This window comes from Micromys minutus, assembly GCF_963924665.1.
Source record: "Micromys minutus genome assembly, chromosome: 29".
Taxonomy (NCBI): Eukaryota; Metazoa; Chordata; class Mammalia; order Rodentia; family Muridae; genus Micromys; species Micromys minutus.
The window spans coordinates 7159842-7173438 of record NC_137964.1 but is presented as its reverse complement, the minus strand read 5'-3'; the positions used below and the strand labels follow the sequence as shown (position 1 = coordinate 7173438).

The following is a 13597-nucleotide window of genomic DNA, read 5'->3' as shown; positions in this document are numbered from 1 at the left end:
GTCTTCCACTCAGCAGGTGTTGGCCTGCGGGTCTTTAGTTCACTGAAGGTGAGTGTGGGATAAACATTTTCATGGGTGCTGTAAGTAAATAAACTTCACACCTTTTTACTGTTCCTTTTCAGTGGGGAGCATAAACACTTTCTTGACTTCTTCAGTTCTAACTTGAGATTCTCTTCCAGCTCTCTTCCACAGTGTAGTTTTGATATTTCATCTGCAGTGATTAAGCTTAGAGGCTGGGTTATGCCCTCCCCTGTCAAGCGTAGAGGTGCAGTTTGGTCATAGCCAGTGGAGGCAGGCAGAGCTGTGCTCTGAGATTTAGGTACATGCATGGGGTGGGGAATGCCAAGTATTCCGGGTAAAGTAATGGCTTATAAGCAAAATGGAACAGACCTTGGTGGTTTCAAGGAACTGAGTGCAGATGTCTGTGCTTTGAACAGACAGAATGATTCTGGAAAATAAAAGGCAGGGCCACAGGGACCAAGCTCTGGGAGGCAGTCCTCCAGCCCACTCCCACGAATGTGTAGTGGGGCTATGGTCTCTCTCCACTTTGGCAGTGGGCAAGGTAGAGTGATTAAACAGTGCCACGTGCAGGCTGTCTCAGTAAGGTGCACACTGTGGGCCTTTACTCTCCATTCTCTGTACTGTGCTCTTTGGCTTTTATTAAACTCATTCAGCAGATTTTTTTTGAGTATTTCTAATTTTATATCCTAAACAGCCCTCCTTCACACGGTCTCTTGTTTTACATGTTTCATGTCTCCAAGACATCAAGGACTGGAGAAGTGACCCCAGTATTTAAGCACTTGTACCATATGTAGGGACTTGAGTTGGGTCCCTACCTAGCACACACAATCATGTGAGTCATAGCTACCTATAACTCCAGCTCCAGGATACCTGATGTCGCTGGACTCCATGGGCCCCAGCACTGATGTATACTTACCTGCAGACATTCAAGTGCATCTAGTTAAAAATAGAATAAAATAATAAGTTTTTAAATGAAGATTATAAAATTCTACTTTCATACTAAGTTTCTCATAATGTAGACACAGTGTGTAGTGTGTTTCAGATATTTGAGTGAAAATGGGTAAATAAATAAGTTTGTTAAATTCCTGGTTCTCATATATTAGTACTATAAAAGTGAATAGCTTCTATTTTAAATCAATCTTATATTCTTATTCTTTGTTTCTTTTATAGTACTATTGACAAAATTTAAAACCTGCCATTTATTAGCCTTATTTATTAACCTTATTTTTATTATTAAAAAAAAAGCCACATTTTTATTTTCCATTTCCTATATTGTCCTAATATAAAGTACTGGTATAGGCTTGTATCTCTTTTTCTAAATTCAGTAGTTATTTAAATGTAATATATATTTTAAAAAATACTGTCATCTTCAAATGGAAATAAGGAAAAAGCAGTCAAAATAGAACCATGTTAAAGCCCCTGTACATTTTTAAAAAGCTGGGCACTTGCGTTAATTATTGTTTGATGGGTTTTTTTGAGACAGTGTATTTCCCACGTCACCCAGGCTAGCCTCCATGCTCCTGCCTCATGCTTCCAAAGGTAGGTAGAACTAACTATAGGCCCCACCACCATGCGTAGCTGATAACCTTTTTATTTCAAAATAGTTTAAAATTCATATGCACATATAAGAAATTACAGAAATTGCAGGTTTCCCTAATGTCTGCATCTTACAGAACAACAGCATCACAACTGGAATTAGATGTTGGGATGATCATGTTGTCCAGACCTGCTTATGTCACGGGGTCCTACATAGATATGTATTTAGTTCTGTGAGCCATAAACCAGTGGTCACAGTCATCTTGCCTTGCTTTGGCTTGCCTCAGCATGTAGTTCATCTGCCACCTCCTCGGAATTCTGGTACATTCTGCTCCGTTCATACCAAGTCTTCTTCCACAAGTGCACAAAGGGTATCTATCATGCTTAAGCTTTGGGAAAGAGTCTTTACCTCATTGCAGTGTGGAGGACCCTGTTACCTCACATGTGGGTTGTTTGTTTCTGAGTAGATTCTTACTGCAATACAGGAACGATTAACTACTGGCTAGCCTGTGTGGCTAGGTGCTTGTCTGAGTGATTAGAATTCAGTATTTTCTTCCATTGCAGTGAACAACCCCAAACTATTTGATTGCATATGAGGCTCAATATTCATTTGAAAGCTAGGCCAAATGTGTGCATGGTCGCTGTAGAAGTGGCTTTACTTTGCAGAATATCCACTCAGTGACAGCATATAGTAACTAACCATGGCACATTGGGAACTCTGATGACTACCCACACGTCCATAGCATTACCCAGAAGTCATCATTTTCTGCTCTGCTACCTGCTGCACAGGTCAGTGTGGTATCAGTAATTCTGGGCCATGGCTTCACACCTTGCCTATGACCTTTTCATCTCCATGAGGATTCTTAAAATCAGAGCTCAGATATTGGCTAGCCAACTGGTAGACATCCACCATGTGCTAGGCACAGCATGTGCTTTAGCCAGCCAGCCACTTTTTCAACTCCGTGCATACATTTGCGTTACCATTTTTGTTGCTATAGAAGCAGCCTCCATCAGTCCTAACTACTTTTAACTGGAAGAGTGATAAACTCCTGGCCTTAGAGTTGGCGTATACTCTCCTCCATCCAGAGGATTTAGAAGATTGAAAAACCACCTTTATAGTCTGGAGCTACTCACAGACTCCTCCAGTTTTAGGTGTTTTCTAGAGTGAGGCAGGATAGATACTAAGGATATGATTAAGATGTAGACAGGTAGCGTTTAGTTGGGCTTTGTCAAACAGAAAATGTGTGTCTATCCATGAATATTAAAGGTAATTCTTTTAAGATGATACCAACACACATAAAGGGCAGACATTTCTAATGTTATGAACAGATAATAGACAACTGGTTTTTTTTTTTTTAACTGAAAAAAATGTATTACCAACTTATTGGTTAACCCTGGTGCACATTTTAAATAAAAAACAAAGTGCTGACAACTTAGAGTAGGAACCTAGTTACATTTGTAGAGGAGGGTATGCATGTGTGCATTATAAGAGGAAATAAAAGAAATGGGCTTTTTTTTTTTTTAACCCAGAAGGTTTAATTTACACTCAATGAAGAATCTTTGGATGATACCAGGAATACCTTATAACTTGGTGTTAAAATGTTACTTTTCTATGTCCATATGTATAGCTCTTTCTTCAAAAGAAATTTAAAGAACAGTTTGAGTTCCCAACAAAATTAAGAGGAAGGCACAGATTTTCAATATGTGTCCCCTCTCATTTAAACACCCCCACCAGAGTGTGTGTCTGTGGCTGGTGACAGTGTTTACTTTTCTAGTTCTGAAGAGGAATGTCTTCTTAGGAACATCTTTGCAGTGTTGCAGGGAGGGGTGCTGGGATTGAACTAGCAGTTTATTTACAACGCCTCGTAGACTGCTGCCTGAGCTTGCTCCAGGAAACCGTTCTACATAGTGCTGGTTGGGTGGACCCTTATTCGGATGGTTAAAGCCAGAATATTTCATGCTTTGAGGCAGTTATTGGATTTGGCTTGTTAAGAATCCACAATGTGAAATGCAATAAGAAAGGTTTAGGTTTGGGAAGAGAATTTTCAGCATGAACTTCTTTACAATGCTGTGACCTATCTTTCTTCCTATCGTAAGCTTTTTTTTTTTTTTTTTTTTTTTAATGTAATCTCATTTTTTAAAGCAGCACTAAATTTTTACTGGATACATTAAAAGCTTTTCACCTGCAATATAGAGTGTTCCTTCTCCTCCGTTAGTTATGTGTACAGTTAGAGTACAAGTTCTGGTTCAGAGCCTGAGTCTGTTCTGTCTGATAGGAATCCAATTGATTGTGGCTTATTGGTGAGCGTACATTTTCAAGGTATTTTAACAAATTTCAGCATATTTTCAACATGAATGTAGAACCAGGAGGGATGTTGCTTTAATTTTTAAAAATGAGCACATTAGTAAATCGAGAGGAAAGAAGGTAACCTGAGTCTTGTCACAGTTCATGCCTGATACAGTGACAGTCTCAGGTCTACAGAAAAAGCTAGGTTAGATTATCTAATGCTAAGTTTGGGACTGTAGCCAAGGTTTTAGTAGTAAGGTCTTTAATAAGAAAGTGTGTGTGTGGTGACGGCAGGGGTGGGGTTGGGGGGGGGCGGTGAATGAATATGAATGCACAAGTGCCTTGAGTCCAGAAAAACCCATCCAGATCTCTGGAAGTAGAGTTACAGGCGATCTTGAGTCACCCAGCATGGGTACTAGGATTTAAACTGGGTCCTCTTTAAGAACTTATGTGTTCTTAACTACTGAGCTATCTCTCTAGCCCCACTAAAGTCTTTAAAATAGAGACCTGAAGATATAGAAAAACATTCCTAGATCTATCTTATAGGGAAATGAGTAGATACAGTGAATTTAATAATAGCAACAAAAAGGTTCATTATGGAATATGAAATTTTTAAGGTGAAGTTTTCAGAATATATGTTTAATTGGAATATATATTGACTTGCAATACAAAATTCAGGAGATATAGAACAAGATATTTGGATTCTTCTTGTTTGCTGTGCTGTTTAGCAACAGGCCTTACAGGGCTGACAGTCTCACAGTTTTGAATTAAAGCATATTCTATAATAGTAGCCATAATCTGCAGTTTAGTTGCTAACATTGCTATGCACTCAAAAGCATAGTGACTGGTTCTCTCTTACTCTCTGTCTCCCTGTGTGTTGAAGGGGATGGTACACATGTGCCAGTGTGAGTTCACAGCGCAGTACTTAATTATGCCAGAGGTCAGTGTCAAATGTCCTTCTCTGTTCTTATTATTTGAGAGTCTCTCACTGAGCTCTGACTCTGTTAGGTTAGGCTGGCTGGCCAGCAGCCCAGGATCTGAACCTGAGCCTGGGTTCTTTGGCAGCAAACACTACAAGCCATCTCCCCAGGCCAATGACTTTAATGCTCTTCTACTCACAGACGTATCTGCAGCACACTCTCATTGTAAGTAATAGGGAATAAAGGTGTATACCAATACCCATTATAAACAAAAATTGCTTTGAAGGAATTTAGGTAGTACTGTGACATGAAAGTAGAAGGGGTGGGACTATTGGAGAGGAAGGAGACCAGCTGGAGATTCAGGGAAAGGCAGGGGGCTGGGCAGGGACATTTCAGCAGGAAGCTGAAGACAAAAATAATGTAATGGCACATGTATGAAAATGAAACTCTTACTCTATCTGATGACTTAGATAACAATTAAAACTTTAACTGAAAACACCAAATGGCACTGGCAACAACTCAAGGTGTGGTGTGAGTGGGGTCTGTACAGTCAGACTGTTTTCAAGTTGAGATTTATTCAGTGTCCATGTCTACTTGCAGATTAATTTGCGCCTCATCTTGGTGAGTGGAAAGACAAAAGAGTTCCTCTTCTCCCCAAACGACTCTGCCTCTGACATCGCCAAGCACGTGTATGACAACTGGCCCATGGGTGAGTGCCGGCTGCTTGATTCTTTCTCCCTGACTTGTTTCACACATTCTGAGAAAGCACTGAGGGCATGAGAGCCATGCCTGCTGGGTCACGGCCATAGATTTTGCCTTTCTCACTACAAAGCATCGAGGGAGCAGGGGATGAAGAGGCTGTGTGTGCCTTAGTGCAGGTAGAGTGTACTCAGTGCACATCCCCTCCACATCAGTGAACCAAAACCCAGAAGGAAAGAGCTCATCTTCTCAGAGGCAACTGGCCCGTGGGCTCCTCTGTGCACGGCTTGTTGGAAGTGAAGCTTGAGGCAGACTTGACCTGCAATTAGAATATACTGCATGCATTTTGTGAAGAAAGGCCAGGAACAATGAGGTTTCCATGAGTTCTGCTTTTTGCTGCACCACAGTGAGCTCTCGGAGAGAGTATATGCAGTAACTCCTCACTAGTCTGCTGCCTCCCTATCTAGTGAGATTCTTAAATCCTCAGTTTTCCCTTTGAACTTCCAGACTGCATTTTCCTGGCATGTGCTATTGGGTAACACTGCTGTAACCCATCTAATTTGTGCAGAGAGTTGAACCCAGGGCCATTTACATGTTAAGAAAGTCTCCATCATGAAGCTGGATCTCTGGCTTTTTTTTTTTTTTGGACAAAGTCTTGCTAAAGTACTTGGGCTGTTCTCAAATCAGGCAAATCAAATTAGAATTCCTGCTTTAACCTGGGATTATACGAATGTGATGCTATGCCAGGTCTACATAATATGTTTAGCAGAAGCAGTTTGAACTTTTAAATTTAGTTCCTTAAAATAATCTAAATAGTGATAAATGGGTGAAGTACCAGTTTTAAATGCTCCAGGTAAGGGGACTTACCTCCTGTTCTGGAAGTTGATCAGATCGTGTTACTTGCTTTGGAAAAGGTCTTAAAGTCCTTCTTTCCTGAGTTTACCAGATCTACTTAGCATATACTAGAGCACATAAATGGGTTCCTTTTATATAAAAGTATTTAAATTAAATTTTCAGGTCTAAATCATATTATATAATGCACTCAAAGTCAGTAATTGGATTTTGTAAGAAAACAATAGTAAATTCTGGGTTAGTAGAAAGTCTTTGGGTGCCCTGTACCAAAAGGTGGACACCTTGGCTGTCTGGTCTGCTAAATCATGTCAGTGACACCACAGGGTCCTCCTAAGCTGTGTTCTTCAAGTGTCTCCTCAGGGCCTAAAGAGGGGAAGGACGGATCTCACAAGGCCCTGAAAGATAATGAAAATGTATGCCTTCACTGTGCTTTTATGGGGCTTTAAATCCTAACATCTTTCTATCTGGATTAAAGTTTTTGTCACTTGTGTTTATAGCAAAGGAATGCCTGGCCAGACATTTCCTATAAATTCTGTGAATGATGGTTTTAAGGCAGCACGTGCAAAGTAATGTTCGCTGAAGCGGAGCGGCTCACCTGATCTTTATCTAGAAGGGAGTGCAGCCAGAGTTCCCAGGAGGAGGCTGGAGGGGGACAGGCATGGGGCAGGTGTGGGGAACACTCTTGAGTTCCTGAGGCGGGCTATGTCAGTTGCATGCACATACATTGTTTGGAACACTCATGGAAACAGAGCCGACTGCAGGAGAGGTTTTCCTCCCTTCTTTTCCATCACTCAGTCTTCTGGACTACTTTGTTCCTTATCTCCTGCTGAGAGCAGAACCTACTAGAGTGATTGAGAATGGTGAGCAGGCGTTCTCCAACCTCACTAAACCCAGAGCTTCAGTTGCAGCAAGGAACTGCCAACAGAAGCATGCTGCGTCCAAACAGATGGGTGTTCTGCAGTAGCTGCTGTGCTGCCCATACTACAACTGGTAGTCATCTATCTCAGCTTCCATGAAAGACAACATGGCAGTGTATCCCAGGCACCTAAGGAAGTCTTTGAAGATCTCATTGCTGCCCTTAGCACACATTTGAACATCGCAAGCACTGGAACATTATAATGTTCCATTAATTACTGATAACAGAAATTGATTTTCAAATGATAGATTCCCTTTACCAAATCTTAGACTTCTGGCTCAGTGTTTTTCTTAACTTGATTTGAGCCTACTGCTTGCACTCTTTGATCTCTTGAGGGGCAAACAGCCTTTTGCAGCTCTTCATTGCTACTTGAGGAAGGTGGAAGAAACAAGGGTTACAGTGCCTGGGCAGTGACTCCCTTCCTGGTGGCCTCTACAGAGTGTGCAGCCTGGGCCTAACCAGTTCTCCTTCCTTTCAGACTGGGAAGAAGAGCAGGTCAGCAGCCCAAACATTCTGCGACTCATCTACCAAGGCAGATTTCTACACGGAAACGTCACCCTAGGAGGTAATTAATGTCCCCTATGCCAGCATTATTCCTCTGCTTATTTTAAATGACAGCGCCTTTGCCGTTTCTAAAAAAAAAAAAAAATGACTTGAGACCCTGAGGTCCCCAACTCTGGGTGTGCCTTCTCTCTGGACATAAGCTCTGCCAGCCAGGGTACAGATGGAATTTCCCTGTGCTACTGGAAGGTATGGTCTAGGTGTTTGACTTTTATGTTAAAATCTACCACACAGATGAGGGCAAGTTTTCATTTGTAAAAACCAGGCTGGTTGAATGTGGTCAGATCCCCCTGTAGGTTGCTCCAGACTTACTTGGGACGACAGAGTCCACTGTGGGAAGACTTGTGGGTTAGACCTTGTGACTTAGTGACCAGTAGTGTGGCACTAGTGGGCTGCTTCAGAGCCTGGACTCATGTGGAGCTTGTTTGTTTCAGTGTTACCTTTGCTCTAGAAACTGCTGTAGTTTTTAGAAATACAAGAAATAATGGCCACTTAAAGGTAGAACTTGTTTGCTTCCTGTTCCTTTTTTAGTTTTGCCTACTTCGCCAACCCTCTGTTAATGTGAGGAGAGGTGACTGTTACCCTGGCTGTTTTGTGCGTATACTAATCATAGGACCACTATGGTTTAAATAAGATCCTGAACTAAAATTAATAAAGAGAAAAAACAAGCTAATGTTGGTTGGATTTCCTCTCTTGACTATGAGAGTGAGTCTCCATCTCCCTCTGAACACTGGTATATTGAGCAGTTCCCGCCATCCCCAGTGTTTCTGTGTCAGGTTAAAGGTCACAGGATTTTTGTTAAAATCAAGATGTTTCATTTTTGTTTAAATACAGATTTTTAATTTTTTTTGAATAATCAGTAAAATGAATCATCTTAGGACAGTTGTGTGGCCGTCAGTCTTTTTTAGCAAATTAAAGGACGTCCAGCTCTCATAATTCAGACAGGTGGTGTAGGGGACAGTGGCCCTTGGTCAGCCAATGCTACCCGGTACTTGGTTAGGCCAGGTTCTAGCATTGCACAGTTCAGTGCTGCTAAGTGCTTGGTTAGGCTGCCTGCTAGAATTCTGCTGTCTGCCTTCTAGGCTGCAGGTTTTCTTTCTGGTTACAGAGGCAGCACACTGCAATGGCAGCTGTCTTTGGTGTATGCATGGCTGCTATGGAAGACCTGTGTGCTTAGTAGCCTGTCAAACAGACTTAGGACTTGCGGCTATAAATAAAGATAGACAGTTGTGTTGTTGTTGTTGTTGTTGTTTTAATAGGATGAAAGTATTTAAGTATTTGACAACAATATTTCAATATTTTTATTTTATTACTATGAGGGACAAGGCCCAGGTATGGAGGAGAGGGCAGCTTTGCAGTCAGTTCTTCTCCAGGTGTCCCTGGGGTTCAAGACATCAGGCTTCTTTCTGAAGTTTGCCTGCAGAGCCATCTCAGCAGCTCAGAAAAGAATGGCCCAGCGTGGGAACAAATGATGTCTTTGTTATAGGCCATGTTCCAGCAGTGGGGGAGGAGAGAGGTACAGACTTTGGTTAGCTCCAGCCTAGCCTCTATGGGCAGACACAGTGGGAAGCCTGGGTCTATTCATCCTTTGCTTCTCTCTCCAGCCACTTTAAGACTAGTCTCACCATGTGTTGTGCCACTTGGCCTAGCACCATTGAATTCCAACAACTCTCCTGCCTCAGCCTCCTGAGTAGTCAGGACTACAGGCCTGTTTACTCCACCTGTCATTATTGAAACTCAGTCAGTTTCAGTTTTAAAATTTTTGTCATCAGGTTTCTTTGGACAATCCTAGGTCCCCTTTTTTGAGATGTAACCTTGTTAATTTTATAGAATTTTTATCTGCTAAAGGAGAGGTCCAGGGAACACTCCAAGTGCAGTTCAGAGTGTGTGGCATTGCCTGGGGCACACACTCTCACTCTCAGATCACAGATTTCCTTTTGCATGGCTAGAAGAAGTGTACCTAGAGGCCTGCAGCATGCTGTGCAAACACTTCGCCTCTGAGCTACCAGGCCAGCTCATCTAAAATGCAGGGTTCTTCACAGCCTTTCTCCCACCTGGGTGACTTCTGAGCTCAAACCCAGGTAGTTGTTATGTGTACACACAAATTTGAAATCCTTTCCTCTGGATGTTGCCCAATGTGTAGAAATGTCTTCTGTGAAAGAAGTAGTCCCAGTCTCTGGCTTCTCCTCCACCTTCTGGTAGCCACCATGCCTGTTGGTTGTTACAGAGTTGGGTGCAGATGAGACGTGCCAGCCTTGCCTGCTGGATGGTAGTGTCTGGTGCTGCCCGGCACGCAGTATACCTGTGCATTAGTGATGAGGACACTGACAACTGGCAGTCTGTAGGTGGCATAGAACATGGCCTGAAAAGCTGGGCTGTGGGGCGGGTGCAAGGCCAGTGCAGTCATTGCAGAGGTAACACTGCTTTCTCTCAGATAAGACAGATTTACTCGTCTAGCCAATGGCATAGCTGGAGAGTCACTTGGAGCTGGACCCTTCCCTCTAGTGAGGGAATGTCTTGTAGAGGAGCCACAGTCGGAACTCATTCAGATGCCTTTCAACCTTGGCTAGTGATTTTACAGAATGTTGTGTATGTGACCAGATTGTCTCTCTTCTCTTTTACATAGCATTAAAACTTCCTTTTGGCAAAACAACAGTGATGCATTTGGTGGCCAGAGAGACCCTGCCAGAGCCCAATTCACAAGGTAAGCACTCTGGAGGGCACCCCATTTAAGCCATCAAGATCGGCATTTATGCCTCTTGCACTTAGATATTTGGATGAACAGGGAATTTCATAGTTTATGAACTGAGCCTGTAGAATAAGTAATCAGACTGTGTTTAAAAAATGTCAAAGATTAAATGATCCCTTATAACAAGCTCTGAGCAAAATGTAGGCTATTTGACTGTGCCTCTGACTTTTGCAGAGATACAGCTTGCTAACCCAGGCTGGCCCTGTTTCCCCAGGTCAAAGAAACCGGGAGAAAACTGGTGAGAGCAATTGCTGTGTGATCCTGTAATGTTGCCAGCACAGGTGTGGCAGTCTGTTGACACTGCGGGGACAGAGGAGATTCAGCAGCTTCCAACACCTGTAGGACAGTCACCTGCACATCCATGGGACTGAATCACTCATGAACTCTGTCATCTCTTCTCACAAAGCAAAAGAACCAAGAACACTTTCAGTCTGGTCCTTATTCCTTGTATCTCTTGTCTGTGTTGAGCAATCTGAAATGCACAGTGGTCTCCAGGGGAAGTAGCAAGTCTCTCTCTGCAGTGACCGCCTTGCTGCCACAAGGACTCCTCTGCAGAAGTCACAAGGCGGGTGCTGCAAGTACAATTTGCACTAAAAAAATTACTTTTCTCATCAGCATAATCTGCACGTGTCTGTGGCACCCAGAAGTTCTCCTGTGTGTAGTCCATCCTGGAGGACACCCATCATCAATGGAGTTAAGGACAGTCGGACAGGGGAAATGGGAAGGAATCTAACATGCTGGGTGAATTCTACCAAAGTCAGCCACAGTGGCTGTCCTTGCCAGATATCAAACTGGGCATGACTGTTGTTACTGCAGCAAATGAGAAGCCATGCCTGCTGCTCACTGCTCTGTAGAGGATGCCCCTGCTGCCTGCCCACCAAGTCCTCTCCACAGGGGGCTCATCCAGACAGCACAGAGGGGTGGCAGTGTGTCCCTAGCCTTAAAGTGGAGGGGGCAGTCTCTGTGCTGTCCCTGTGCAGAGCTGGTGGGAAGCCTGAGCAGCAGATCTGTTGTGTATTTAAATATCAGAAGATTGAGAGCTCGCACCACCTCCACTCATCTGAACCCGTGCCCGTGCCGAGTGTGCTTACTAGAGCAGAGGGATCCTTTTAAAGTCTCCAGATGCTAATTTTGTTACTTTATGTAGTTTGCATTCGGGATCAGTGCTTGCAATTATATTAAAATCACAAGCTGAGTTTTAAGGCATACATGATCAATAGCGCCACTCTTATTTTTACCAATAATTTAAAGATTGATATGCTATAAATAAACAATTTGCACAGCACTAAAGCATGAGCTAATTTCACCTAAACCTGTAAAAAAAAGATTTTATATTTTTTTCACTGGGAAGAAATCTTCCTGGATGAAATTACAAATATGTGTAGATTATATTTAATAAAAAGACATAATAAAATATCTAACTGTAGAACGCAAATATAGATTGGCGTGTAGCATATAGACCAGTATTCCATATCAATAACTTTATGCAGCCTTTTAAAAGATGAAGTTGCAGACTGTGTCGTGTTCTGTATTTAATGAGGGTTCTTGGCCCTCGGCAGCATTAAACGTAAACGGTCTCTATGGTCATTGTTGTTTAAATGCAATCAGGTTCCTTATTCATTGTTAATGCTTTGATGAAAAGGCTTTATATGCAGTAGATCTACGAAAATATTGTTCATACTGATCAGAATTAAATTTGTATAGAGCAGAGTTTTAAAATGAATGTAAATAGCACTAAACCTTTTCTTTCTGCAGCCTGTACGTAATAGATTTCTTCTGTAAACTAAATAAAAAAAATTGTAGTGCACTTTGTTGGTGATTTGAAGGTCAGTGATTGTTTAAGCACTGTCTCATCTATTTTGCAGTTAATTTTCTACTCTTCTGAGGCTTTTAAAATTTATTCACTTACCACTCTGAGTGCCCCAGTGTCTCCCAGTTAGCTGGCTAGCGTATGAGGCCCAGTGGTTGGAGTTATGTTTCTGTTATCCCTAAAGTGTTACATGCAGAAGATGTTAATGGGTCAGGTAGCTTTTCTTTTCTTTGGGAAATCAAACCACTGGTTAACTGTTTTTAACACTTAGATTCCTGATATTCTTTGTCTTCCCAAAGCTAAAGACTTTGAGTCCATTGTGACTGCACTTTGAACAGTCGATACTCTCAGTTGGCTCTTGTGCATTTTATTTGTGTTTCCTTCTCCCTTTCCTGACACTTTAGTTTGGAGCCACCTGCTATACTGAAAACATAAAAACTTTACTAGTGTATTCATGAAAATGCTGGACTCTTCCTTTAAAAACAAAACAAAACAAAACAAAAAACCCTGTAGATTTCTGATGGCTAAAGTGGGATTGACCACAGTCAAGGCTGAGATCAGAGGTCTGCCCAGAATGGCTGCTCTGCACAATGGGGGTCCTCTGGTTAGACCTGAGCATGCTGCCTTGGTAAGAGTCATTGGCTCTCTCTCCAAGATAAGTTGTATCCGATGCGCTCATTCATGCAGAGGGTTTCTCATAGCTAAGCAGGTCTCTGTCCTGACATCATCTTGACCAATGCTGCATCTGATTCTGTTAGCCAGCGCATAGTAAGCAGTGTTCAATGAGGAGAAAAATTAAAACTTTCTCACTTGTCAAAAAATAGACCTTTTCTCTTGAACAACTTCTATTTGTATTTTGGGGTACTTTTCCTATTCTTTATCTTTCTACTCCTTTTTTCTTTTCCAGTTTATTTATGACACTTAAATAAAATTCAACATGGCCTAGCCTCTCCTCTGCTGTTTAACTAAGGGGGTTGGGGGGGGGGGAGTCAGAATTTACTATGCTTTGGCAGCGTCCTCATTGGTGAGTATTGTGACACCCCCCTCCCCACCCCCTATCATTTTGTTAGCCAGACACAACTGTGGGCAGTCAGAAGTCACTCGGCACCATTTCTATGGCCAAACTGTACTGGAATTCTTGGGTACAGGTAATAGTTCATCAGCTGTGGCTCTTAATGTATCCCACCCCCTGGGGGCTTTTCTCAGAGAACTGGCACCCCACACCTTACAAACAAAGTGCTAGGGA

General features: G+C 42.3%; 1 protein-coding gene across 1 annotated transcript in view; it reads left to right on the top strand.

The window, feature by feature from the left end:
• Nucleotides 1-12348, top strand: part of UBL3 (ubiquitin like 3) — a 48127-nt gene extending 35779 nt beyond the window's left edge. Inside the window, exons 3-6 of the mRNA XM_080940546.1 lie at nucleotides 5365-5473; nucleotides 7710-7796; nucleotides 10419-10496; nucleotides 10756-12348. Of these exons, the coding sequence (XP_080796672.1) occupies nucleotides 5365-5473; nucleotides 7710-7796; nucleotides 10419-10496; nucleotides 10756-10808 (327 nt within the window). The 3' untranslated portion in view covers nucleotides 10809-12348. The remainder of the gene's footprint in view (nucleotides 1-5364; nucleotides 5474-7709; nucleotides 7797-10418; nucleotides 10497-10755) is intronic.
• Nucleotides 12349-13597: the final 1249 nt, after the last annotated feature.